Source organism: Athene noctua, chromosome 2 (assembly GCF_965140245.1).
Source record: "Athene noctua chromosome 2, bAthNoc1.hap1.1, whole genome shotgun sequence".
In the NCBI taxonomy this organism is placed as follows: domain Eukaryota; kingdom Metazoa; phylum Chordata; class Aves; order Strigiformes; family Strigidae; genus Athene; species Athene noctua.
In genome coordinates, this window is record NC_134038.1 from 114,256,169 (window position 1) to 114,283,929 (window position 27,761).

The window sequence follows — 27,761 nt, forward strand, 5'->3', positions numbered from 1 at the left end:
GAAGTCTTTTGAGAGATCCACTTGTAGGAGATAGAACTCTATGAAATAGGTCTATTAATGTTGGAACAGGGATTTCAGGCTCACCACACTTTAGCACTTATAGGCAAACCCTTGACCCAATTGTCAAACTTGGTTTGAATGGTACTACAGGAACATGGAAAGCTCATAATGTGAAAGAGAAAGGCTTGAGAACTGATCCAACACCTATTGACATCAGTAGAAAAATACCCTTGGTTTTTAGCTTGTTTTCTGGCACCACAGTGGAAGTTATTCCTGTCGTACTTCCCCCTATCTTTTATTTGAGTATTTGCTTGACATTTCTTTCCATTTTTTTAAATTTTGGACCTAAAATCTTAGCACTTTAAGTCCATTTTCAAGTAAATAAATTACTGGCCTGGGCCACAGAACTGCTGAGCACCTGTATCTGTTATTTCTATAGGTGTCTGACTAGAGACTGCCACAAGGCCTGAAAGTACTGGTTTTAATGATGACTGTGGACTGATTGCTAAATGATAACAATAATTGAGAGTATACAGATTATGAAAACACATCTGTATTTGGAAAAGATTCATTAGATAATCTGTGATGCTTACTTATGTGTTTCCAAACATTTGCCCTATCCAATAGGTTGACATAATGATAAATCTATGCTGTAAGGACACAATCTCTAATAGGGTTACTCCTAGCCTTCAGAGGAATGTGTTAAAAAGATTATGCTACCTTGCTATCATTGTTCTATCAGTATGTTGAAGCTATGGTAAAAAAATGAAGCAAAATATTATATTTAGAGATACCATACAAAAGAACAAGCTGACATGCAAAGACAAAACAGTTTGAGGGCATCAGGAGGCCCTTCAAAAAAGGACAACTCATGTAAAAATGAATATTCTGAAAAACTGAAAAAGAATGATCAGATTTAAAAGAGTATAAAATTGTTCTCTTTTTCTCTCAGATATATGTGGGGGAAATATTTTTATATAAGTTACTAAATTTAAAATATGGAGTCAGTTGCTAAGCATACCGTATTCCAACTGATATTTTAAGGATTGGTACCTATACGAGAACTTTGCTGCAAATATTATACTTCCAGGCCTTGTGCAGGTATTCATTTTGTTTGCTCATTTGCCATCTATACAGATGTTTTGCACATTTTCAAAATGTGTTTTCATCTTACAGGCTTTCTCATCTTGCAGATGATTAATGCATTTGACACAAAATAAATGAAAGAAGAAGTTATTTTCCATTGTTATCCAAGATTTTAGTTAGGAACTCTGCATTTTCACTGTTTGTTGATGCCATTATTATGCAATTCAACAAAATCTCGGCAGCTTCTTGCCTTGCAAGGGAAATGTCAGTCCTGAAATCTGGTAATGGAAGTTTACTTTTTCTTTCTAAAAGCTTTATTTCTGTTTCTCACAGAACTTGTGGAATTTGGAAGTGTTATTTATTATCAACATAAAAGAAATTATCTCCTTGCTCTTCAGGTTTAGAAAAAAAATTGCAAATCAACGTTGTTAACTATGTTTTCAATGCAGTCAATAAAATAGAAGGGAAATGTAGTCTTGAAGAAAAGAATCATGATTCTCCTTACCTATTCATTTCTATTTCAGTTATGCCATGATTTTTATGTACCTTTATCTGTGTAAAATAGTGCTCAGTCTAATCTCAATGAATGAAATCAAAATAAAGCACCAATGTCATGTAGCTTTATGGGGGGTTAGATACAGTTCTTAGAGTTAGTTTGTCTTACTCATTTACATATTTTGTTATTTTTCTACAGTGTGCACGGAGCTATTTTGAGCATTTAATGTGCTAATTCTTCTCCTCCTGATTAAAGCCATAAAACTGCACTGACCCAGAGAGAGGCATTATGAATGTATAATTTCAATTTACATGTGTTCATAAAGCCAAACAATATGGTGCTCTTCTAAAATGGAGTTGTGTTAGTAACACAGGTTCATTGTTTGCATCTGAATGCAACATATCTCATAGCACTCCTGTGATTTAAAGTTCATTTATAGTGGCCAAATGCTCTAATGAGATGTGATGAGTGAGGCTTCACATTTAGTTAAGTCACTTAGAGCTATTTCTTCACTGACAAAATTTTTTTAGTTTAGTGGAGAACATGCTATTTGGAGGGGCAGTTTGCTTCCTTTCCTGTTTTCAGAGAACATTAGAAGTAGAATGTGCTTTTTCCCAGCACATCCATGTATTCATAACTTGGCTAATTCATTACTGGAGATTTTCTGATACTTTATATCTAGAAAGTACTGGTGCTTGCTCAAAGTGACTCCAGATACTTTCAAGTCTCAAGGCTGCCTAAATAATCCATCTCTTCACTCTGTCTGCTTTCCCATCATTTTAACCTTTGTTGTAAACCACTGCCGGCACTGTGAGTTTAGAAGGTGGTTTTGTTAACCCTAGTGACCTTAGGCACACATCCAGTGATTATTGTGATTTGATGTATTGCAGGTTCAATTTTGCTAGGATCAGTCTATGAGAAAGGAGTATTTTGGCTGTTATGTTTGTGTTAATCTAAATTACTTTAGATTGAGAAAAGGCTGGGTTCCTTACTTGCCATGCTTAATTGCTTTTGTATTTATATTGATTTTTCCATGCTAGTCAGTATTGATAGCCAGAAGATGTTTTTTGAACTGGCTGTGTCATCTTGAGTCTCCATAAATATGAAGGTAATTGTAAAAAGCTTAAAACGGTCACTGTGAGGGTTTCAATCTTTTCTGTACATAAAATACACTTTAAATTTAAACAAAAAAAAACAAAAAAACAAAACAGAAACAAAACCAAACCTTAAACCAAAACCAACCTACATAGCTACCAGTTATTGCTAGCAAACTATGGGCTTCTAACTAGGCTGAGGAATAGTTGTAATGTACATTCCATTAATTTCAGTTAGATGCAGAAGGGTAATATGAAACAGCAATGGTGACAGCCAGTGCATTCATGATGAAAACTCTTACAACTAGAGAGCACAAAGAGGAAGAACATGTCACACCAAATGAAGAAAAAATTTGTTTGGTGTTTAAAAAATTCTCCAATTTGTCTTACCCATCCATATTGCCTTTAATCTGAAGTCCTGTGTGAATTCGCTGGTCCAAACATAGCCCAAACCATGATAGTTACTATTTCTCACATATTGTAAGAAATTGAGGATTTTCCAGGCTAGAACATTCCAGGTAGATTCCTAATTATTGTGAAAGTACCAGTGTTCTTTACAGTTAGTGATTCACTGATACAAAGAGTTAATGAGTGATCCTGGGGGAGAGAAAAGTTCAGACTGGCTTCCATCTCTTATTCCACACCTCAGGGAGAGTATAAGCAGGCTTTGAGGGTCAGGCCACATAACAGTCTGGTCACACGAGAGCATGGAGGGGAAATGAGCTTCTGGGGCTCTTTAAATCTCTTTTCTGTCTATCTTTCCATCCTCTAAGGTCCCATTATTCAGAGCTTATTTTGCCAAGAGACTGCCACCATATCAATCCACTGTGTGTTAAAAGCAATGATTTTTCTTGCAAATTATTATCACGGTGTGCACCAGTGTAAAATTCTGCTTATTAATGAACCAAAAATTAGTGTCCACTGGTGTAATATCCTGCTGTAGATTTGTGAAAGTTCAGAAAAGCAAGTATTTTCAAATTGACAAATCAAAGCATAGACTATTTTGTCCTTGAGAAGCAAATTAGAATTCTGAAATCCCACCTCACGGACAAGAAATTTTTGCTGTATTAAAGCCAAAACCCTCCTTTGCCTTTTGATTAAGGCTATTAGCATACAGCTCATGAGAATGGCCTCACTGTCATTTCAGTGGCTCTTCCTGTCTCCAGATGGGTTAAGAATCATGAACAATTTTCTGCATTCCTTTTCCAACCTTGTTTTTCTCTTCCCATCTGTTCAGGAGTATTTCTTCCTCTCCTCATCCTTATTTTTCATCCCCTAGAAAGGAGCTCATGCTGTTTGGAGGATCTTCATATTACCGAAGATGACACTAGTAGAGTCCATCTTACTGCATACCTAAGAGATGATGATGCTTTTAAACTGGTAAAACAACCTCATCAGCATCTTCACTTGTCTTTCCTGGCTTTGCCAAGTTGTCTTTCAAAAATTCAGTCAGTGTAATGCTGTATTCTTTAAGGCTTTCACTGGCTTTTCGGTAGTTGAGATACTGATGATGTTGTTCACAGATTTCACAAAATGTTTTTTCTGATTGAAAGGGTGTTTTGAAGAATGATAATTTACTTATGAGTTTTAAAGTAAACTAGTCAAACTAGTCTGTATAAAGCTTCTATCATGGGACTTAAATTATGCTAATGGACTAGATGACATATATAAGTCCATCATGAGTTTGTTCTGAAAATATGCATCTTCGTTTTTTCCACCTCTTTTGTGCCAACCCTGAACTAGTAGTGTTGTTCTTTTAAAACTTTGTGGGTTCAAAATGCTCTGCATCTCTGGCAACTGTTTTGAATTATTACGTCATGCTGGTCACTGAATGAAACTTCATTGAAGCTGATGGGCTTATTAATATTCATGCTTCACTTATAATAAATCCAGGCCTCATGCCTTTATATCACTGACAGCTGAGACAGTACCAGCCACACCTACAGCACAGGGGACATGGACAAGATGTTGGAGATTTAAGTGAAGTGTGTAGGAGGTTCTGCTGTTGGTTCAGATAAAATGTTTCTCTGTGTGCAGAAACATCAACCTAGAAACACACTACAAAATTCTGTGGAGAAAATAAGGCCAGAAAAGCAATGTAAATGTATTTTTAAAAAGAAGAGGGGAGGGGGACCCCTTCTGTGCATAGTTCTTCTTGGAAGAAGACTTGGAACTACAAGCAAAGAGATGGTTTCTTTCTGGTCTGGATTAATCCTTTTTCTAGGGGAACGAAACCTTCACATACATAATGTGGAAATAAAAGGTATTGCACCTAATAAATACTTCACTCCATCACTGATTTATCTTCCTAATGAAAATAGCCTACAAACCTCCTCTTGGCTCAACCTAAGTAAAAAATGGTGACATTAATAGCAGAAGCAAATCCAGATTCTGAGGAGATAAGTTGAAAGTTTCTATTAACCTTGAACTCACTTGGAACATGAAGAAAGAAAATATTTTCATTTGAAACTATTTTCTGTTTCTGATATCCTGGAGAATACTTGTATTGTCTCACCTCAAATAATGTAAACTACTGCTACTCAAACATGATCTTCTTGGGAGGGAAACTAAGATTTATTCATTACTTCAGGAACACAGCTTATAAGGCTGAGAAGACAAGTGTGACAGGGGTTTTAGCAGTCATTTTGTCTGCTGGCATGCTACTACACTTCTTGAAATAACTTTACTTCTTTAGCTCTGGGAGCTAGAGACTGGCTTTATAATTTGGAGCCTATCATCCTGAATTTCCAGAACATAACTACAAGGTAGGAGAGGGAATAAAAATCTACCTGTCTTGGCAGGAATCCAGAAAAGACTTTGGTGGTTTCTGCCAGAAACAGAAGACTTCTAAGACAAACTGGCAATAAATTAATTAGACAAACTTAGACTTGCAGATTTAACTCAAAGAAAGCAAGCCAAAAGTGTTCTGAGAGGCTGTGGAATTCACTGCAGAACCTGAATCTTCTTGCATCAGTGCATCAGAAGAGGAAGCAGTTATCAGTGAAGAAAATGGAAATGGATTATCAAGAGCCTAAAAATATGTATGTGTTTAATATGCACTATGGAGAAGGAGATTTGGGTCTGTCTCCTGACTGAAGGTTTTGTGTTGGTTCTTTTTAGAATAAAACTGATTTCTAAAATGAGAGAAATCAAAACTAAGAAAAAAGTTAATTGCCAAGATTATGAAAATCTTGGCCATAATAAATAAAAGTACTTGAAATTAAGCAAGATGCCTAGGTAGGTGTGAGGACATATGAACTCGTAATTGCTTTGGATTTCTTTGTGGTAAAATACGAGTAATGAATACATACAAAGTGTCCAACAGAGTCAGTTTATGGAAATCCATTTTAAAGCTGAAGCCCAGGTCATCAAAGGAAAGGATCTATAAAGGCAACTGATTTGCAATGGACAGATTATCCTGTCTGCAAAAGCACACATCATTGTAGCTACCTGCTGTGGTAGTTTTCTAGAAGAGGGAAGAGAAGATAAAGTGAAACAATTTTCATAAAGGGATTCTAGCTGCTGAAGTCTTTTTGGTTTTGAAAGAGAGATGGATGCTTGTTTATTTGCTGAGCACTTTTGATGAGCAAAAGCAGTAGGAAAAAAAAAGATGCAAAACAGGAAGCAATGTATCTAGTAAATACATATATACAAGGAAACTACAGGGGAGAAAATAAGCTTATTTTGATACTGAATTTACTCTAATGTATTACTCTAACACTAGATGTAAAACATGGGATGATCTAAGAAACTTTGTCATTGTAAAGCAATCATCCTGATCAAGCATGGATCCTGCAGAGCAGTGATAAAAGGGCAATACTTTTATTAAACAGCTAGCTCACCATTTACCTGCTGCAAAGATGGCGTAAGTCCTCTGAGACATCAAGGAATTAATCATGCCTTCCTCACTTTGGAGCCTAACCTATCATTCTGATGAAAAGATAAAAGCAGATTCGGTGGGCTACTGAAAGCAAGTTTACAGAAGGGTTCATGCTCAATAAGGAATAGATGGAGCCAGGGATGTTGTGGCATGAAAGAGAAGGCTGACCCAAAGTGCAGGAGTAGGACTGCCCTCACAGCAGGCTAGGACCTCTGGTGAAAAACGTACACAGTGTTCCCACTGTGTTTGAAAAAATACTGGGAATGGTGTTTCATGACACATCATGTTTGTTCGACCCATGTAGTATTTGACGCATGCTAGTGTCTGAGTGAAAACCAATACATCTGCCAAAGATCCATGATAAGCTGAAGATCTCTTACTAGCTACTGTACCCAACAAGATACAGCCTGATTAAGAAAGAAGCCAGTGTGCACATAGAAGATGCACATGCTAGTTTTCCTCTGAAAAAAAAAAAAAGGAGTATGCCTCCAGTATGTCCAGCTCTACATATCAACAGCCACATTTTGTAAAACTCCTCTTATTACAGAGCAGTTACTTGGAAGTTCAACAGTATTGCTAAATCAGTGGCTAGATGGGCAAGGGGAAACATTTCAAAGCTGAGCACGGTTTAGCATTTCCACAGTTCTTAAGGGCTCTTTAACCACTGCCTTTGTCTAAGCCTGTTTCAGACTGTCTGATATACTTTTCAGAGAAGTATGGGTGAACAGACAAATAATTTAAGTGTACAGTAGCTACTTACAGCAAATGTATAAGAAGCATTTCCTTCAGGTTTTGTACTGGAGAATAGGAGTGCACATAGATAGTGCAACCCCACAGTGGTTTGCTATATTTGAGTGCAAAATGCACTGCAAAGTTTTGACAGTTACCTGTAGTAATGCTCATGTTCAATCAAGAAAGCTTTGATGGGAACAGATGCCTGAAAAAACCAAAAGGAACTGATTGATTAAGAATAGCAAATGTCTTTAGAAAGAAATAGATGCTGCTTTGTTTAATATGAATGGGGGCATAGGTTCCTGCAGCATACTCTGAGACCTCTTAAGGAGAGGACTTGGATACCAGAGAAGCATGATGGTATGGTAGATACACTCATGATAGAGTGCAGTACCACCACTTGTTATTATAGTAAAAGCTTTTCATTTACAGCAGAAAGTTTGAAATATGAAAGATTAAGTACAGAAAATAAGAATTACTTCCCAACAGCAGACAATGATGTATGCAGGTTACAAAACCTAAATCAAAATGAAAGATGTGAAAAAAAAAAGTAATGTATAATTCTTGTGGGAGGCATTTCTTTCAGTGCATCTGTCTACTTGATATGGACTGGTAGTCAACTTTGTTGGGTTTCAGTGAAGAGTTACTGAAAGCCAACAAAGAAACCTTAGCAGCAGAATCCAAGATTTTGAAAGCTTCTCAGTTAGCTGAAGGTAGGAAAGTTGAAAGAATTCTAATGTTAAAGCTGATGGAGGTGGGAAGGAAAGAAAGAAGTGTTCATTATGGCTGTTCCCAAATCCTAAAATACCAGAATCCAGAACATTTGCCTCAGAAGTTGTATCTTCAAACAGGACATGGTCTATCTCATTAGATGTCAAAGAAATGAGAATCTGAGGAATGGTAGGAACTCATTCATTGAGATCCTTTCCAGTTTTCTAAAGGGTTATGAAATAGTCAGGAAAAGGTTATACCAAAGTTTTGGGCTGGTGATTTGAAAACATCTTGAAATAGATACAGCATGCAAATACTACTATTTTTGAATAGTTTCTATTTTGTAAATTACTTCTTTCTGTGGAGATGAACCTTGTTGCCATTCCAGATTCCACCACTGTGACAGACCAAAAGCGTTGGTACAAAACAATGTGGGTGAAATCTACTGGGTATCTGCTCATACTCTTCTTTTAGACTAAATGTGAAAAACTGTTTTAAGTTCTTTTCTGCTAGACAGCTGGACCTCTAGGGACCATTAAGGCAGGGCTGACAATAGGTTTGCGCACAGGTGGGTTTGAATGAAAATCCAGTGATCTGGAAGGAACTGTGTGTGCATGAGTGTGGATGAGAGATACAGAGAAACACCACAGCAGTGCATACAAAAGCAGCAGAGAAACTCTGGAGAAGCACTTGAAACAGAACACCTGGGAAAAAAGAGTCCAAAGAGTGCTATGGGACAAGTGCCACACAGGAAATGCTGGGAACCATGAGCTCCATGGAAAAAGCTTTCCTTCATTTGCGTCATATTGAATTTAGGACAACAGAACTGTATGTATACTATTCATAAATAAACATGATTGCGCCAAAGAGATAACTGACTTATAATTGTCTTTCCCTTCTATGTGACCCTTTTTTTTTTTTTAGCTTACTGGTTGGGTCCAAAGGATATCCATAATTTGGATGGTTTGGGAAATCTAGTTCAACAGTGTGAAACCAGCAAATCCCCATAAAGGGGAGTTTCATGAATAGAGTTTTGCCTTTTTTCCCCCTCCCTTTTCCTCTCTCCACCTGATAGTAGAGTGGCTTAATACCGAGTATCTTGGCTACCATTAAGGGACTTGGAGAAAACAGATTAACAGGTAAGAAATGAGCTATGTTAATGGATATGCATTATAAAAAGGCAAAATGGTCCTTTTAGACAAAGTCTAAGAAAGAGGTTATATTGTTTTCGTGTGCTATGCCTTCATATAATTTATAGGAAAATTAAAATTTACTAATTGTTTTTACTTTTTTTTTTTTACAATAATTATGGTCTTGCTAAGGTATGGAAGTGACCTAATAGTTACAATTGTGACCTCTAAGTTATTGTTAATTTTACTGTCAGTATGTGCTTCACATCTCCTACTTAATGGTATGCTAATTGTACAGCAGGATGTCACATTCTCCAACATACAGATTCCCTATTTCAATTACAGCTAAGTAAATCTCCATTACTAATGAGTAAGCATTTCTTTTCCATGTACATTTGCATTATAATGGACATTTTCTTTATGCGCTAAAATTATTCTTTCCTTGACAACAACTATATATTTTATTCTACAGTAAAGGCTACGACATGATGATTCATTCCTTTCTCTTGGGTTTATCTGTATTTAAATTGTCAAATGTTCTGGATAGCCTGACATTTTCTGTCCCATGTTATTTTTCTGTACTTCCAGAATAAATTTATGTATTTGCTTTAAGACAACCTACTTAAGACAAATCACAAAAAAGTAAGCTTACGTGTCGGTCATAAATTAAGCTGTATTTTTGAATATGTTGCATTGTTTCATTCATGTTGCTGAGAAATCTCAACTGTTTATGTCAGTGCAAAGTGACCTTTATGATATAATGATTGACTGATTTGAATATAAAGAAAAGGGACCACAAGTGACCCATATCACTGCAAGATCCCACTCTGCTTAACAGAGCATAGCTCTTTGGCCATTAAATACAATCCCCCAAACAGACATTTGCTGCCCTGCTGATGCATTTCTCTACAGATGCAACGGGCAGCTGAGTAAAACGAAGAGGGAAAGCCTCCTGTTACATCTGAGCTATGCAGCTTTGCTGCCAAATCCGCTCCCTCTTGGGGGTTGTGGCCAGTCACTGGGTGCTGCTGAACTGCTGAACTTGGGCAGCCGGGTGCTGCCGGCAGAGGATTCCCTTCGTCTGCCAGCACCGTGACATGAGAGGCTTTCCCTGCCCTACATCAGGAAAAAAAGATATTGGCAAATTGAGTCCCTGTGGCGGAGATCCTTCCTTCATTCCGCATGGCCCCAGGAAAATATATCACCTTTTATACACAAATAAGGACTGTGAGTTTTATTGATAAAGTGATAGCTTTATCTTTGACAATATGCAGCAAAGAAGGTGTTGCTTTGATTTTGGTGGGGCTATTCCCTATGCAGTAAATTATGTTATAGGGATCTTTTTTTAGATGCCCAAAGAAGGTTTATATATCAAAGAGAGTGCATTAATTAACAATTACTAATATTCTTGACAATTTCTTAGTTGGCCTGGTGGTGGGTGTGTATATGGGGAAGAAGATGGGTGTTGGGTTCTTTTAATGATATAAGCACATGGGATATTTTAAAGAAAAAATGTGGTGAAAGCGTTGGGTAGCATTCCAGAAATGCAGGAGGAAATGTATGCAACCAAATGTTAGAAGTAACAGATTGATTTCCTGGTCACTGTGCATGAATTCTTTCTAGCCTTGTGTATATCCTGATAATCGGATGGCTTACAGTATAGATACAAAGTTTGTTTTGTTTTTATTTTGAAAGGCCTACGGTATGCAGCCTTTTTCCCAGACAGCAGCAAAAAACAAGGTGAACAATTTTTGCACTATGTGGTTTTGAATTCTGTCATATTTTCTATTACGTTTCTGTCTTCCATTAGGATAGCTTAGTTTACTATATTAACCACCACCATCATCCATATCACTTCCAATTCTGAGTTTAGTCTACATTAATGTATGTATGTAGTTTGATGATTTTTTCTCTCTCCTGGGGGCTGGAAGTGGTTACTCACTTGTTACAGTTCAAGATGTTGTTACAATGGTTGCCCTTTAATCAGTCATTTTCGGAGTGGCTGATGACACCTGGTGGTGTATTTCGTAAATGCAGACTTAACCGTGTTTGCAGCAGGCGGAGAATTTTGACCTGTCCTACCCCGAGCACTGACAGTCAGAGTCTAAGCTATTTAAATGAATCTGATCTGCATGAAAAAAATATGTTGGGAGCACATCCTCCTCCCATTCAAACTTATTTAAACCAAGAGAAGCAATAACACTTCATTGCTGTTGGAGCAAAATTATTGCCTCTGACCTTGCTGTTGAAGTCGATAGTGTAGTTGTTCACAAGGGCTATCTACCTTTTTTATTTTCTTTATTAACTTGTCAAATATATTGCATAAATTAATGGTTTATATATATTTATGCACTAAATATACTGCATTAAACTAAAAATCTTTTCTGTGAAAAACCTGGGTGATTATACTTAGAAGTAATGATGTTTTCAAAACTTTACCGTGTGAATACTGAAGGAAGCTTCTTCTGGTGTTTTATTTATTGTCATGGTTTCTGGCTTGAGTGTATGATTTTTCTTGCCAGCAAGTATATTTCCGTACATTTATGAAATTCCACATCTCTTTGCCAGCATATTTCCTAACAATGGAATATCTGGGATATACCAATAAGTAACTCATATGAAAAAAAATTAAGACTCCTGGAATCCTGATTCTGTGTTGAAATTCCTCAGTACCCAGGACCTATTGGGGTCTTTGATTTTATCTGGATAGATCTTTAATCAAAAATTATTCTTTTTCTTGCTTAATTGGCCCTTCACTGCCATCTGATTTTTTTTTTTTTAGTTTCATAAAGAAGATAAATATGAGAGAATATTAATATAAGATAAATACAAAGCAATACTTTATCCTGGTTTTTTTTCAGTCTACAGGCAAATCAAGTACATCGACAATGCAGTATCTTTAGTTGTTTCTAAAGTATCTTAAAGAAAGAGCTCCCAAAGTGCACTGCCACTGGATTTTGTGGAAGGGGAAAGTGTTCATGAAACAAGAATGTGTTCTTTATAGACAAATCTGGTGCTATTATTGTGCCAGTCTGAGACATACAGAATTGGCAAGTAAAACTAAATTAGGAAAAATAATAGAAGAGTCAAGTTACACTGTTAATCTGAACAACAAAGGAGGGCAAAGTTCTGAGTTCAAAAATCATCAGTTAAGGGTTGTTTGGTGGTTTTTCTTTCCCCTAAACTTACTGCTCCTGCAGTTCAGTGTTGATGGTGTATAAACTTTAGTGTAGGCAGTCCAGGTTGAGGCTGTCCCTAAATCTCTTTATATTCATGGGGGCTGTGGTCGGATGAATTATGTATGCAACACGGCTGCTCTTCAGCATAAGGGACTGGAAGTGACACTTCTGTGTAGCACTTCCTACACTGCTCTGTTGGAGGAGACCTCTCACACAAGGACTTAATGACCATAGTTCCCAAGCATGGGAAAATGAGAATTGGACAAATGCCGGTTCTGGCAGTTGGTGGGAATTGCTACCTCCACCTTTATAACATGACATTAAAAAACACCTTGATCAGATTTTTGTCAGGACAATTTATTGAAGAATAGGAGTAATTCTTTCAGAGGTCTGAACCCATTGAAAAGTGACATTTGACATGAAAAGGCATTGGGAGTTTTATCTGAGGTATGACAGCTATTTTGTCTTCTAAGTATAGGGAAAAGTGTGGCATTTCAGCTAACAAACACAAACATTTAACGGTGGCCACTGGCAATTCTGTCTGGTGTTTGTACTATAGATTCCTAGAGCAAAATTCTACCTCCAAATTATATGCATGCTGCTCTCATTTACTTCAGCAAAGCTTGTGCACATGTTTCAAAGGTTAGAATTTGGCCATTGGGGCTGAATTTTCAAGGAAGAATGTATTAAAGACATCTGTGCATCAGCAGAACCATATCCTTTGTCTTCTGTAGAACATTTCAGGAATAAGCCTAGTGCTATGGGGCACTGCAAGTGAAACATTTTTTACTTTTTAAATTGCATTGGGATTGCTTAGGAGAAACATTTCTTGCAGTAATAGATTAATAATTTCATTTATTTCTTGCAACTCAACATTTTGATGCTGAAAAGTTGTCAGTTTTAAGAGAGTAAAGACTGGAAGGGACTGCCCTTCAGAAAATTACAGTTCAAAATATACTGTAACCAAACAAGGAGAAATAGTCCAAGGAAATAGGTATGGTCTGTTGAGGTGCACAAACCTTTGTTTGTAGTCTAATACAGAGAGGTCAACAAGTGTTTTACACAAAGGTAGAAAACAAACCCACTTTTCATTGTGGACAGAGCTCGTATTTGAAATTGTTACTAATCAGACACTTGAAAAAACTAAAACTTGGCATTCATATTCTATTGGAGTTAGTGTGTATTAAATTGATTAAGATCTTTAAGCGTGTAGGTTTTCCCCTGTTTTTTAAACATTATACACTTCTTAAAATGTTTATAATGTCTAATTGCTGCTGGATTTCAAGACATATCAATTTTGTTCTTAGTTCCTGCAGATTTTGACAGAATGTCATACCAAAATATTTTGTATTTTTTGTAGGACTGGGAAACAGAAAATCATGACTGGTATTGTTTTGAATGCCATTTGCCTGGAGAGGTGTTGATATGTGACCTGTGTTTTCGTGTGTATCATTCCAAGTGTTTGTCTGATGAGTTCAGGCTTAGAGACAGCAGTAGTCACTGGCAGTGCCCAGTTTGCAGGGTGAGTACCTATGAGATTTCATGTGCTGATTAGAGGATTGATATTCATTAATAGATTCATTAAGGTGTCCAGATGGTCTGGCAGGTTAATGGATAAAGAACTGAATATTGAAATGATGGTACATATCTAGAGCATCTATGCAGAGATACCAAAATATGATGCATGTAGCAGATGGTCATTTTTGAAGACCCCAGCAAGCTTTACTTATGCATTTGAGCACACACAGTATACTGTGTGGGAATGTGTGTATGTGTGTATGCCACGTATGAATGCAGTATATTGTGGAAATATTCAACATGAGTAAACAAATTGCTGTATAAGATGCTACTGTTTTTATTTAACATCTTTTTAATGAATCGTAACCTTTTTGTATTTTGATGACTGCATTCCTAGTATTTTATTGGAATCACATTTTACATTTTAAAGCCACAGTCATGTTACTGATGAGGGCAGTATCAAAAAATATGGGGTGAAATCCTGCTTCTCATTTCATTCAGTGGATTCTATTGGTGCAAAAAGACCAATCTGGATTTCACCCATAGCATCCATATCTATATTGTTTTTTCTTTAAAATTGCTATTCTTATGAGTATGGTAGGGAGACGACAAAGAGTATTTTTTTTTATTTCCTTTCCACAAATAAGCAGGTACGTTATCTACATGTCATTAGAAGATGAAACATTCTAGTCAGGATGGTGCTTACTGGTACCTAGCCTTGAATCAGAGAGATACTTCTTACTCTTGTCATCTCTGCATCACCTCCCCCAGTGGAGCACATTCCTAGTCTTCCTTAAATGGAGGGACTAATGCATGCGAATGTTTAAGATAAAAATATTGCTATAGAAAGGCATAAAACTGCCAGTTGCACTCTGCCTTGGATTGCTGGAGGGAGAGGAAGTTCCCTTGCTTAGATCTAACTGTATTGCAGCAGACTGACCTTCAGATGATCTGTGCTGCAAGGAATGTATGAGTTCAGGCGCTTCTCAGTACAGAGATGCAGTTTTTGAAAACAAGTAGATTTCTTTGTTTCAAAACAGCACTTTCTGGCTGCTGTTACCTTAGAACAAGTTGTAAAAAAGCTGTTGCCTGTTGCCTCAGATTGGAAGCTCTCAAAGTTTAGGGAAATAGCAAGAAAATCAAGCCCACCTTAAGGAAACAGAAAGGAACGAACAAGAAGTAGTGGCAGGGAAAAAACAGTTAAGAATAAGGACATGTACTGTATCTCTCCATATTGAATTACTGAAATTTCATTTATCTATTCAATATTCCCTCTGTTAAAAACAGAGAATGACAATATATAGGTGACTTGCTTTCAGATTTTTAAATGAATCTCTTCGATAATTCTTGGTTCTCGTAATAAGTATTGTTAGTTCTTATAAATAGTTAAAATTACATAAACTGGATCCAGTCTCCTCTCTAGTTTGCCACTAATTTTAGATGACACCTGGTGAGAGTAGGGAATTTAAATGGTTTAAACCACCTTGTATATGAGGTGGTTTATAACATCTGTCTTGTAACATGGATGTTGTCAGAGTGGAAATGTTGAATCATCACATGAAATATGCACAGGTACGTAGGGTGGTCAGCTTTGAGAACAGTTTGACTTTCATGCTGGAGCCTTTAAATCCTTTATGGCAATGATATTAAACAAAGATTTACCTTGAGAAAAGTCCTGTGAAACTCAGACCATGTGCACTGTGCCTGTCTTTCTGCATATTGGTTCCCATTTTGTTATACAAAATTAAGGAGAGATTGGGGGTGGGTGGGGGGAGGTTGTGTCTTAAATAGTTCCTGCCTCAGAAATCTTTGGCTTGCTCAGTGCTCCAGATAATGATGAACTTCTTTTTGTGAATATTGCCATTTTGAATGCCATGGCATCTTTTTTCCCCCTGTGCTGGCAGTTCTTGTTTTCCTTGTGATTAATCCAAATCACTTCAAGTCCTAAGTCTACAAACTTGGACTAAGGAGGCTTGCACAGTCCCTGTAAGCAAAGGAGGTCTAGTTTGGCATGGGAGTTAGCATCCTCATGTCAGGCTTCAGTATTCTTCCACTACTTTCTCCCCACCTTCCTAGGAGATGACTGCTCTCATTTTAGTTTAAAAGCAGGAGAGGCCTGTATTCAAAAAACTATGGTAATTTGGAGAGCCCTGGCTGATGTCCAGAGGACATAACAGAGCTTAACTATCTTGCATAAGGGCAATGGGATTTACTTTGCATTATCAGCAGTAAATATGTACGTTCAAGGAAAGTAATAGATGGGACAAAGAGATGCATATGTTTTCATACTTTATTCTTGTAAGTGGACATAGCACTTTTCACCTGGGGATTTCAAAGGTCTATACAAAGGTGAAGTAAAAGTATGTTTGAAACCTAATATATTGGGAAAAATAATCTAAGAACACTTCATTCTTATGTAAAGATTGCTTCTGTAATGCTGCCAAGGTCAGCAAGCCTTTGGATTATTCATTTCACAATTGCTGGTTGTACTAGTTCAATCAACCTGTGCAGCTTTATCTTGCACACTTGACTACTCAGAAACATTCTATAAAGGACATTGCCAAGGATTTGTTCATAACTTTAAAATATTTTTCCTCCCATAACGTTTATAACAGTCCCTTGCAAACCTTTCTCTGAACTCTTGTTTTCCTGCTGGTGGTTTTTCTCCCCTGCATTCATAAGCAAGAATGTCCAATGCCTGGCGCTTTTTTTAACTTGACGGTACCATTCTGAATATTTTGTACCCTGCATAATTCTCAGCAGGAGTCGAGAGTCAACCAAAGTTCAATTCAAACCACATTGCGTTGGTTGAAAATTTTCCCTGTCTGCTGACTAATCATTGTCTTAAGTGAAATAAATTGGTATTATCAGCAAAATTCCTGGTAGACAGGTCATAAAAGAAAGACTCATATCGAATGAATTTAGAGATTATATTCCCCACTACTGTAATGTTCCATTCAAGACAGGGTTAGTCAACTCAATCTCTGAACAATGCAGGAGACTTATGCTCTTTGGTTAGATAAAAGGAAATTAATTTTCTCCAGCTGTTAATTCAGCGCCTAAAGACTACAGCATGTATTGCAAAAATACTAGTGGGTTTTTTGGGGAGGAATAGATATATATAAAATTCTGAATAGGAGGATACTGATCACATTTTGGGGTAACTGACTTTTTTTTTTTTTTTTTAAATTAAAATTTTAGAATAATTTTAATAGAAAGGCAAAATTATGCATGGTGACATATAGTTTGTCACAGAGGAATAGTTTTGGATTGTGAAACAAAAAAAAAAAAATTATTTGTATTGTTTCACTTGGCTTCTAAATTTTTTACAATCATCTGATCAGAAATTGATCTTCCATGCATGTGCTTTGCAAAGAATTATAACCAATTTATCTATCATAGTGGGGGTTTCAATATTTCTGGTTTATATATATGAGAGTAAAACAAAGTGTAGAGCTTAAGATAATAAAATGCTGTGCTGATAACTATTCTATAAATAGGCTATTTCTGAGTTCTGGTACCGTACTAAGCATTTCATAGAGTACATAAAAATACATCATCATGCAGTTCACAATCAACTTTAGACAATTTGACAAGCGAGAATGACAAACAGAAAGTTAGAAGCACAGAAAGATGAAGGTTACTTAAGTGAAGTAACTCGAATACTTAGATCAGGGCGTTTTAGGTACTAGCAGTCAGTCAAGATGGGTAATGTAAAATACAAGAAAGGAAGAAAGAATATGGCTCTATTGACTTACTTTATGGGGTGTTATGGTAGGAGTTTGTTAGATAACTGTATGATGAAACATATTCTATAAACAGTATTTAGCATAATCACACAAACAGTAGCCATGGATAGATGTAGAGTAATAGCCTAGTATAGGACCAATATTAGCACCACATGGTTCAGTGCGCAGAGCCCACACCTGGGGAGGTGTTAATGCTTGACAAGTCCCTCCCATTCACCTTGCAGCCACAGACACCCTTGAGTAAATCAGGGAGGCGACAGAACTGCGCACTGCATAGGGCATATTAGTAGAGTGTAAAGGAATTTGTCCACAGCAGTGAGAAAACTGGGAAACCTCCACTTAGAGCCTCCTACCACCTTCTCTGTGCATGTAAAAGCATATTTAATTCACATGATGCTTCATATGCAGAAGGTGCTTAATGCACCATACAAGTACAAACCAATTTGTGGATTAGCTATAACATTTCCAAAAGCACCTAATGCTTTGAAAAGTTTAGTTTAACTGTATATGGCCTTGCAAGAGGCAGGTCTCATGCCGTGTTCTGCTCATGCAGATCCTTTTCTGTGTGCTGCTCAGGGCATACAGCAGACCGGTTGCTCTGAGGCCCATCCTGTGTGCCTACATATCTTTCTTAGTGGTATAAGAAACCTCCGGATCTTAGGGTTGGAAGTTTGAGAAGGCAGAAGAGCAGTAAAGCTTTCCATATGTAGCACCAAATTCCTCTGGAAATTTAAGCCCTACAAAAATCCCAAGGGCTGGTGGGTAAAGCGAGCAGTTTCTAAAGAGCAGTGGTGAATGTATGTTAAACTCGTGCACATAGTTCCCCTCTGCAGATAGAAACCTGGAAACCTGAATTGCTTCTGAAAATGTTACTGGTGTCTTAGAAACATATATCTGTCACTGAGCAGCCTTCACCTACTCCAGTCACTGAACTGAAATGGAGCTCTTTCATGTGTGTATACACATAACAGATGAGAGAGGAAGGGGAAAAAAAAAATTGTTAATGGCAGAATGTAGGGAAACCTCTTTACATGAAGAAAATGTAATTTAAATGCTTATAGCATATAACCATATATGCTGGCACTAACACCTTGCATTTCTTAGAGTTTCTCTTTTTTTCTCTTCAAGTGAAAGATTGCAGAAACTGCAGCATAATGACCATTGTCACCCTGGGAATTGAGAGCTACATGCTAACTCAGGGTGCAAAGGATAGTCACTTCCATCATAAATGGTGCTACTGCAGGATGGAGCATTTCTTGGCAGCACCCCTAGCTGCTGCTAACCTCGTGTGGGTTCGTAAAGTCTGGTAGTGAATTCCTGCACTATAAGCATGTCAGAATTACTAAGTAAGTCACACCTGCACAGTGCAATGTATTGCTACCTTCTTTAACATCTAAGCAGTATTATTGATCTGGAATATTGAATATAAACAGCAATGTAAATCCGACCTTCAGGTACCAGCTTCTAAGAAATAGATGTGCTGCAGAGAATAAAGCATATATAAGGTATTTCCTGCACCCACAAGTAAAGAATTAGGTTGCAGCCTTGGCCTTCCACCTACCAGATCCCATTAATCTTCTACATGAGGACTGCTATTGTGAAGATTATTACCTCACTCCTACATCCCCTATGTAAGCATGTATTCCTGACCAAGCCTTTCATTTTACCTTGATTAAAAGCAGAAGGGTTGCAGATTTCTCTAAAAATGGTGTGACTTAGGAATCATCCTTGTTGTGGGTTAACCCTGCTAGGCAGCTAAGCACCACACAACAGCTCTCTCACTTCTCCCCAACTCCCAGTGGGACAGAGGAAGAGAAAAGAAAGCATAAACACTAGAAAACTTTTGGGTTGAGATAAAAATTGTTTAATGGAAGAAGCGAGAAAGAAAACAAGTGATGCAAAGGCACTCACCACCCTCAGTGGGTAGACTGATTCCCAGCCAATTCCCAAGCAAAGGATGGCTAACCAACCCCCTTAAATCCCCTCCTCTCCTTTTCTATTGCTGAGCATGGCATTGTATGGCATGGAATATCTTGGTTAGTTCACGTCATCTGCCTGGTTTTGTCTCCTCCCAACCTCTTGCATACCTCCCAGTCTAATCACTGTGGGGGCAGATCAAGAAACAGCAAAGGCATTGACACTATGCAAACACTGTTCAGCAAGAACTAAAACATCAGTGTGTTATCAACATGATTTTGGTCACAAATCTAAACCACAACATGATATGAGCTGCTATGAAGACAACTTCATCCCTGCCAGACCTAGTACAATCCTGTATTAAGATAATATATCCCGCAAATAGGATATATATATATATATATATATATATAAAGATCCTGATAATCTTTTGGGGCTGGATTGAATCTTAGCAGCCTCCTTGAAAGAAACTTGGACCTAACTAAGGTTTGCAGTACCATATCTTAGTAGATTTGACTGTGGGAAAAGATACACGGTGGATCTCGCCACTTTTACAGATTCACACGCCCCCGTAATTGTTTTCGTTTCCCAATTGTAGGAAATTAAAAGACCCAATTTTCATTTATATTTGCTTCTATATCACTCTGGCTATAAAGGGACCTGAAAGTGGTTATATTTTCTTGTGTCAGAGCAATATAAGTACATTTTATGTAAATTATATCCCCCCATCTAGTATTATCTATTTTCTTGCTAGTGGTTCTAGGTTGACTTCTCTGAGAACACTACAAGTCTTCAAAATAGAAAGGGGGGGGGGTGGTGTTTTACTGAAAAATTATGCATTTTTCATTATAGCTCCCAAAGAGTGTGTAAGTGGTACCTCCTAAAGGGCTAATCTTTGTTGAAAAGTGAATGAAGCGGTTGGATTATAACTTGCTTTCTACAAAGGGTGAGCAACCTCACCATAAAAAGACATTTTGCTGGCTCATAGGCTCCAATTCCCTAAATTTATTACCTTTCAACATTTAGTAGAGGAACCTGGAGATCAGATTTTTCTTAAAATAAATCAGTGTAGGGAATTGAAGGAAAAGTGGAGAAATTCAAGTTTGCCTGAATTGGCAAATTAATGACATCATTTTCATTGGTGCTTAAGATAATATTAATTGCTGACATCAATAACGATACAAAGCCAGCTATCTATCTATCTTTTCTTACAATCTGAAGGATAAGATAAACTATCCATCTCAACACAGTTTCTTACAAACTGTCTTGCCCAGCAGGGCATGAAAAACGGTTCGCATGAATTCTGAAATACTTTCAAAGGATGATAAATTCAGAACCATGTCAGAAAAAGAAGTGTAAAAGGACTAGTCAGTGCAAGTGGGTTTTATTGTCTCCTAATAAGTCTCAGTCTTTTTAAATGCTGTGTCATTAGCAAGCACACAGCACTCCAGTGCCTAAAATGACAAAATGACAGCAGCATTTCATAACGCAGATAATTTAATGCACATTTGGGTTTGCATTTGAAGTAGCGATTTTGGTTCGTGCAAAACTGAAGAGGTGAATTGAATTCCAGCAGAATGCACGTTCTCACACAGACAAAGTAACATATGAATACACAGAAGGTGATTCAGACATACAGTGCAGGGTAAAATTCTATCTCATTCCAGAATTTGAAAGGAAGATCAGGGAACCATTAATATTATGAAAATAATGCTTAAATGCTCTGTGAATGTTAGCATGACCTAGTGCTGGCCCTTTCCCCAGTATTGAGTTTTACCCACCAGTGGTAGTGTCTTGTCAGGAAAAAGCTATGGTGTTTCAGCACAGTTTGTAATAATTCTATGCATACTGTTAAGCAATCAAATAAACAGTTCCATTGGTAGTGCTATGTACAATTTTTATTTAAGAAGGAGGTAGTAAGTCAATCCCCTGTGATTTTCAGTGTCTTCAGTGTCTTGCAGGAGGTATATAAGCAGAGGAGACACAATCAAATCTTAGCATGTTTTTTTTGTGCTAATGTGTAATTTTTACTCTTGCCAAGTAAATATGTAAAAGTATGTGGCTCTGTATTCAATGTGTCTGCTCCCTCTATATGTTCAGAGTCATATATAAGTAATTCAGTAAAAAATAGCACACTTCTAGTGATTAATAATTCATGAGCCTCCTACCTCTTTTAGCTACCTATTAGGACATGGATTCTGTTTTTTCTTGTGTTTGCTAAGCAACAGTCATCTGCACAATCATGTGGATCTTGCTAAAGACCATCAAAATTTGAGGATGCAGATGTAGCTGAGCCAGTTTGGTCCACGCAGTTTGCATACAGGTGGTGATGTGAGGCATGAGAAGGGGAGAACTCAGCTTGGCACTCAGTGCATTCCAAGGTGTGAGGAGGAATAAAGGTTTTTGCAAAAGCTGTGAACAGTTAGAAGGCACTTCAGGATAATAAACCTGGAACTCATGCTGTTGATTCACTCACTGTGTTTTTGTTTTGGAGAACTACTGTAGGCAAGAGCAAGAAGGAGATAGCACTTTTCAGTCAGCTGTTGTAAGGCCATGCAGAACTGTGCACAGCTGCTGTGACCTGGAATTGGAAAGGCTGGTTTGTAAGACCATGCTAGGCATTTGCAGAGAGCCACCTTCCCTTTAGCAATGGGTTTTCTTTATGCAGTGCTTCCCACTAGCCTGGATGGACTTTGAAGGGTGGGAATAAGTTTCTATACTAGTCTAAGATGAGGGGGGAAAACTCTGGATCCTGAAATGCTAAAAAGAAGCAGTCTGTGTTCCAGAATGTGGCTTAGATTTTGTGAAGGAAGAACCACAGAAATCAACAATAGCTATGTTTCTCAAGCAGTAAAAAGTGCTCTGAGTTTTTATTGGCTAGAGCCTATTTGACTTCCTTCTAAACTGTGTCGTTTTGCCTAGTAAGCACATAATTTGTAGATAGCACAGGGTATTCTTTTAAAAATAATGTCTTCTTTTACTGAAAATATTAGTGCCTTGCTAATAAAAAGTCCATTAAATAAATTCTAAACTGCTCCCTAAAATGCCTTTCTTCATTGTCTTATTCTAATTGACACTTTTTTACATGAGAGGTTTTTGACAAAGTATTATGGATACATGTGGAAGTAAAACCTGTAACTCCTGAATTCCTCAGCCCAGATGTAATTCAAAGCAACATACATTATGGTTGTGATGTGTTAGCATTACTAATTTCCCAGAAAAGATTTTCCCTAAAAAATTGTGTGATATGATTCAAAGTTACCTTTTCAAATAATGTTGTGATACAGAGAAAATTTTTATTGAATGAATTTTGAAGTCAAGTTTAAAATAATAATATGATCCTGTTTTTCTTTGACAGAGTATCAAGAAGAAAAACACAAGTAAACAAGAGATGAGCACATACCTGCGATTCATAGTCTCTCGTATGAAGGAGCGGGTGAGTCTGAAACAGGGAAGTTTATCAGAGTGTTGGGTTGCACTGTAGAGGATGCATTACGGTTGGCCATGTGTGACTGTGCAGAGAAGAGGGCTACAGGAAGGTGTCATTTTATTTCCCCTGTCATAAGTGGTGTGTGTATTTCCACGTACACTTATCAGGTCTCATTGCTCGGATTAGTATCATTCTGACAGGAGCAGTTTATGCCATGAACCTGTGGCTCCTCTGAAATGGACATTTTTGAGGTTTGAGATACATGTCATCTATCAGATTGTGGATCCACAGTTTGGCCTTGTGTATTCCCCACCTGAAATATTACATTTTTTTAATCTGTTTTTTTGTGTTTTAAGCAGATTCTAAATGCAGTAACTAACACTCTCTCATGGTCCTTTCAGGCTATAGATCTAAACAAGAAAGGGAAAGACAACAAACACCCAATGTATAGAAGGCTGGTGCACTCAGCTGTTGATGTTCCTACTATACAGGAGGTAGAGTGACTTGCTTTCTAACTTCCATAATGTTTATGGTGCCTTTTAACAGGGAAGATAAACCTTAAGGACTAAAGCACTAATCCTGTTTATTTCTCCTTATGATCATTATTTCACTATTGTATCCCACACTGGATTTGGGAGCTTAAAACTTCAGACTTTTCCTCATAAATTGGTAACTGAGTAAAACCATTTTGAGTGGTGCCTAGTTTTCAGACAGAGTATCCTGAATTCCTTTTGTACTAAGGTTTTACTAGGAGCTGTAGGTAGCTGAAATCTTTAGAGAAAGTACCCTTTATGTAAGTCACTGAATATGGACTCGAGGGCTTATGTTTGCATATCTGGCCCAATGCTTTTGACTATGTTCCAATTTTAGTCATTATGCCCTTGTGTAGGTGTCAGCTTTATAAACATGTAAATGATTCATAAAGAACCAATCATTTTGTTGATCATGAAAAAACAAGATTCACTTAAAACATCTGTTTTGCATTAATTTTTCCAAAAATAAAGTACTAGTAAATGCATTATCCTTTTTTCTGAACCAAAGTTCTGACGATGACTCATGTAAATCAATGGCACATGACCAAAATGAACAGCATATTCTTTATTCATTGCTGGAACTGGATTACTATGCAGTGCTATAGTATATTTTGCCCTTTACAACCATAGATGTGAAAAGCCTTTGTTTTATTATTGTTGTTGAAACACGTGGATAAACAATAGCATCCACTGACAGTTTTGGAGACCAACACAACTGGCTGGCTTGAAGTACTGGCAACGCTGGTTGAGCCTGAAAATAGGTCAGGCCTTCCTTTTACTGTGTCACCTTCACCTGCTTCCACGAAAGGTCTTTTGACCTTGATAACATCCTAGAAACTGATGATGTTTGATGATTGGAATTCTCATAGGTGTTCTTGACAGAGCACAAGTGAAAATGCTGCATTCTTTATCAGACAAAAGACCGTACTAGGAAAATGAACTGCATGGCTCCATGTAGGTGTTTGCTACGAGTTTGGAAGACTAAGACAATCAGCCTTCATCAGAAAACACTGACTATCAAGTGAAGATCCTGGAAGTATAACATTGATTTAAAACTAGCTGGTATTTTAAGGTACAAAATCTTCACGTCAGGGAGTATATTTTAATTTGAACAAGTGTTCTGGGCCACACTTTATGATGAAGCTACTCCAGATGTACCCTGTTATAACCAAGAGAATTTTTTTTAAAACTTAGTCAAGTATTAAAGCACCTATTTACCTCTGGATATTGCATTAAAGGGACCAGCGCAGCCAGTGTTCAGATACTAACAAACCATGCCAAAGAGTTGTAAGTATTCCTTCTGTATGCAGGAAAGGCAGTGTCTGATCTGTATTGAATAATGCAGATTTCTGTGGAAGCTTCTCTGCATAAAACAGGTATAGCACTTAGACATTTTTTTCACAGTCCTGTTTTCTTTTGTGTAGAAAGTAAATGAAGGAAAGTACAGGAGTTATGAGGAGTTCAAAGCAGATGCTCAGCTGCTTCTACACAACACAGTGATTTTCTATGGAGGTAAAGTACTACATTTACTGCTTGCTTTATTTGGTTTATCTTTATCAGCAGGAAAATCATAAGTTCAGGATTGAATTTGGTATTAGATAGTCTTAAGTGTGGATGAGGTCATTTTAGAGCCCTTAAAAATCCAAGTAATCTGCAAGAGGACTTTGCAGGGTCTTTTCTAGCCCACCTACTACACAATTATTCTCATCTTCTCTGGCTAAACCGTTTGTGGGAATTTGCACTTTTGCCGTACTGTTTCTTCTGCAGCCTAAGTCATAAGTCAGTCTGGACTGCAGATTTCTGCCAGTATACTTCTGTTGGTTTGGGTGGAAAGAGGTTTGATCTCTGCTGTGCTGTGTCAGCAGAAACACGTATTTTTCACTTGTGGGCAATATCTGCGGTATTGTGACAGCAAAGATAGCTACACCCCCACTAGAAGTGTCCTGCTGGTGCAGCCATTAGAAAAGCTGCTAGCCACTGGGAAGGTATTAAGTGACTGATACGATGGAACAGTCTGAATGGAAGTGGAAAGACACCACCACCATGTCCAGAAGCTATAGCCGGGTCCTGTAACAGGGTTCTCCGGAGCCATCATTTCAGGAAGGATGTGATTCTTCCCTGCAGACACAGCTCACTTCAGGGAAACTGGGAGAACAGTGGGACCAGTCTGTTTGCAGCATCAGAAGACCCACAGTGTCACTGGTAGAGAGAGATGTGAATGTGCTGATGGAGAAATACACAGGTGTAAAGGGAAACACACAGTGATAAATAATCTGTGAAGCATTACTCTCAGCAGAAATGCTTATGTGATTGTACCTGTGTTCCTGTCAAATGGTGATAGCAGAGAGCCATGTTTTAGGACAATTGCAGTGTGTCATTAAGACACTAACAGAGAAAGCAACTGGATCCATATTAGGAGCAACCCTGACTCCCTGATGCTTCTCCTCAGATGTGTACTTGGATTGTTCAGTTGAAAAGCTCCCAACAGTGTTTTTGCATATAAATAGGAAAGAGAAAACAAATATAGAACTGATTGTTAGAAAATTTTAAATGGAAGGGTTATCCAAGTGACTCAATTATGTTTTGTATTCTCAAGCAAGACAATTATAGCATGAAAGTCATAGCAATGACAGCTGCAAATCTTTGTGCGCACTGTGATCATACTGTGATTGTTCATACCATCTTTTTTAATTTATAGCGGACAGTGAACAAGCTGATATAGCAAGGATGCTTTACAAAGACACATGTCATGAAGTAAGTAGTACTGAGTAATGAAGATGTAGACAAGATACTTGATTTTTATTTCAGAATCTAAGAAAATTATTCTTCATATTACAAAAATAAAAAGGGTGAGAAGTTTAATATAAATTTTCCCTTTCTAACAGATGATTCAGAATTCCTTTTTCTTTTCTTTTGCAATGAAACTATTAAAAAAATTCTGATATTCAAATGTTAGTTTTGAAAATGATCTACTAATACATAGTTTTAATATAAATTGAACCTGAGGTGAGATTCCTACCAAATTCCGTAGCTGGCAATGAAACATTTCTCAACATTCAGAGGAGACCAGAAAATAAAGCTAGGGGAGCTGTCACACTTTTGTACAGTTGAATGACTTCTTTCAAATGTACTTTAAATATTTGATTAATTTAGAGAACTTTTCTTTACATTTTAGCTATAATAAATCATTAAGAGTTGAATTGGTCTCCTCCTTCTGCCTTATTTTTCTAAAATATCAATAACATTTCTGCAGCTTGTCATTTATCCACTCTTAGCTCACCTCAGTTTCACACCTCTAGTTTGCACAGACAGAAGTAACTCTACCAAATTAGCAAGCAGAGTTGAAAAATCTTGCTACTCAAGAGAAAGGGATACTTCTGAAGACACGTAAATAGGATTTTTTTGGCTTATTTACCTTTCTTTTTTTTTTCAGCTGGATGAACTGCAGCTTTGCAAGAACTGTTTCTATTTGTCAAATGCACGACCTGACAATTGGTTCTGCTATCCTTGTGTAAGTTGCTGACTCAGATTTTCATTTGTTTGCCTTTCTGTATAAAAGCCTGCAGTTTTGGTGTCATTAAGGCATTGACTATTACATTTCAGTAGGCTTGTTTCAAAAGCATATTAAGATTCTGTAAGCCTAGATATTTTACACAAGTGAAACATTGATTGAAGTTCAAAGCTGTAATACTATAGGTTATAAAACCTGGTTATCAGCCAGTTACAACAGTCTCAGAAGAAAATAAGGAGCTTACAGAAGTAAAACTTTGCTCCTGGATGAAGCTATAAAATAGACAAGTTGAAATTTTGGGTTGCTTAAGATCTCTGTTTTCAGTAGACAGTTACACCCTTTTCAGACTTTGTATTTTTTTTACTTTGATACAAGCAGTACATCTAACAGAGAAATATATATTGTAAGAAGATAAAAATGAAAATAACACTAGACATAAACAGTGACCATATTCGTAAGATACTAGCATAGTATTACAGCAAAGTATTTGTGGGAGATATCAATATAATACTTCATATCCAATAATAAATACAACATTTTTTCCAGATACCTAATCATGAGTTGGTTTGGGCCAAAATGAAAGGCTTTGGGTTTTGGCCAGCCAAAGTCATGCAGAAAGAGGACAATCAAGTTGATGTTCGCTTTTTTGGCCATCACCACCAAAGGTAATTTATTAGTTCCATGTGCTTCTTATTACAAACAATACTTAAAAGAATTTATCTCATCTATCATGTTGTAATTCCTGGCTCAGCTAGTTGCCAACATTAGAAAGACTGAGTACTTTGCCATAATTGT

At 37.2% G+C, this 27,761-nt stretch overlaps 1 protein-coding gene across 6 annotated transcripts in view; it reads left to right on the plus strand.

Annotated features, from left to right (window-relative positions):
* Nucleotides 1-27,761, plus strand: part of ZMYND11 (zinc finger MYND-type containing 11) — a 108,933-nt gene that overhangs the window by 66,918 nt on the left and 14,254 nt on the right. For 3 of the 6 annotated variants that reach the window (XM_074899939.1, XM_074899940.1, XM_074899942.1), the window contains 8 exons: nucleotides 10,825-10,869; nucleotides 13,669-13,830; nucleotides 22,851-22,928; nucleotides 23,324-23,416; nucleotides 24,880-24,967; nucleotides 26,154-26,209; nucleotides 26,889-26,966; nucleotides 27,513-27,631. In XM_074899939.1, coding sequence (XP_074756040.1) covers nucleotides 10,825-10,869; nucleotides 13,669-13,830; nucleotides 22,851-22,928; nucleotides 23,324-23,416; nucleotides 24,880-24,967; nucleotides 26,154-26,209; nucleotides 26,889-26,966; nucleotides 27,513-27,631 — 719 coding nt within the window. The remainder of the gene's footprint in view (nucleotides 1-10,824; nucleotides 10,870-13,668; nucleotides 13,831-22,850; nucleotides 22,929-23,323; nucleotides 23,417-24,879; nucleotides 24,968-26,153; nucleotides 26,210-26,888; nucleotides 26,967-27,512; nucleotides 27,632-27,761) is intronic. The other 3 variants (XM_074899943.1, XM_074899941.1, XM_074899944.1) reach the window with 3 other exon arrangements.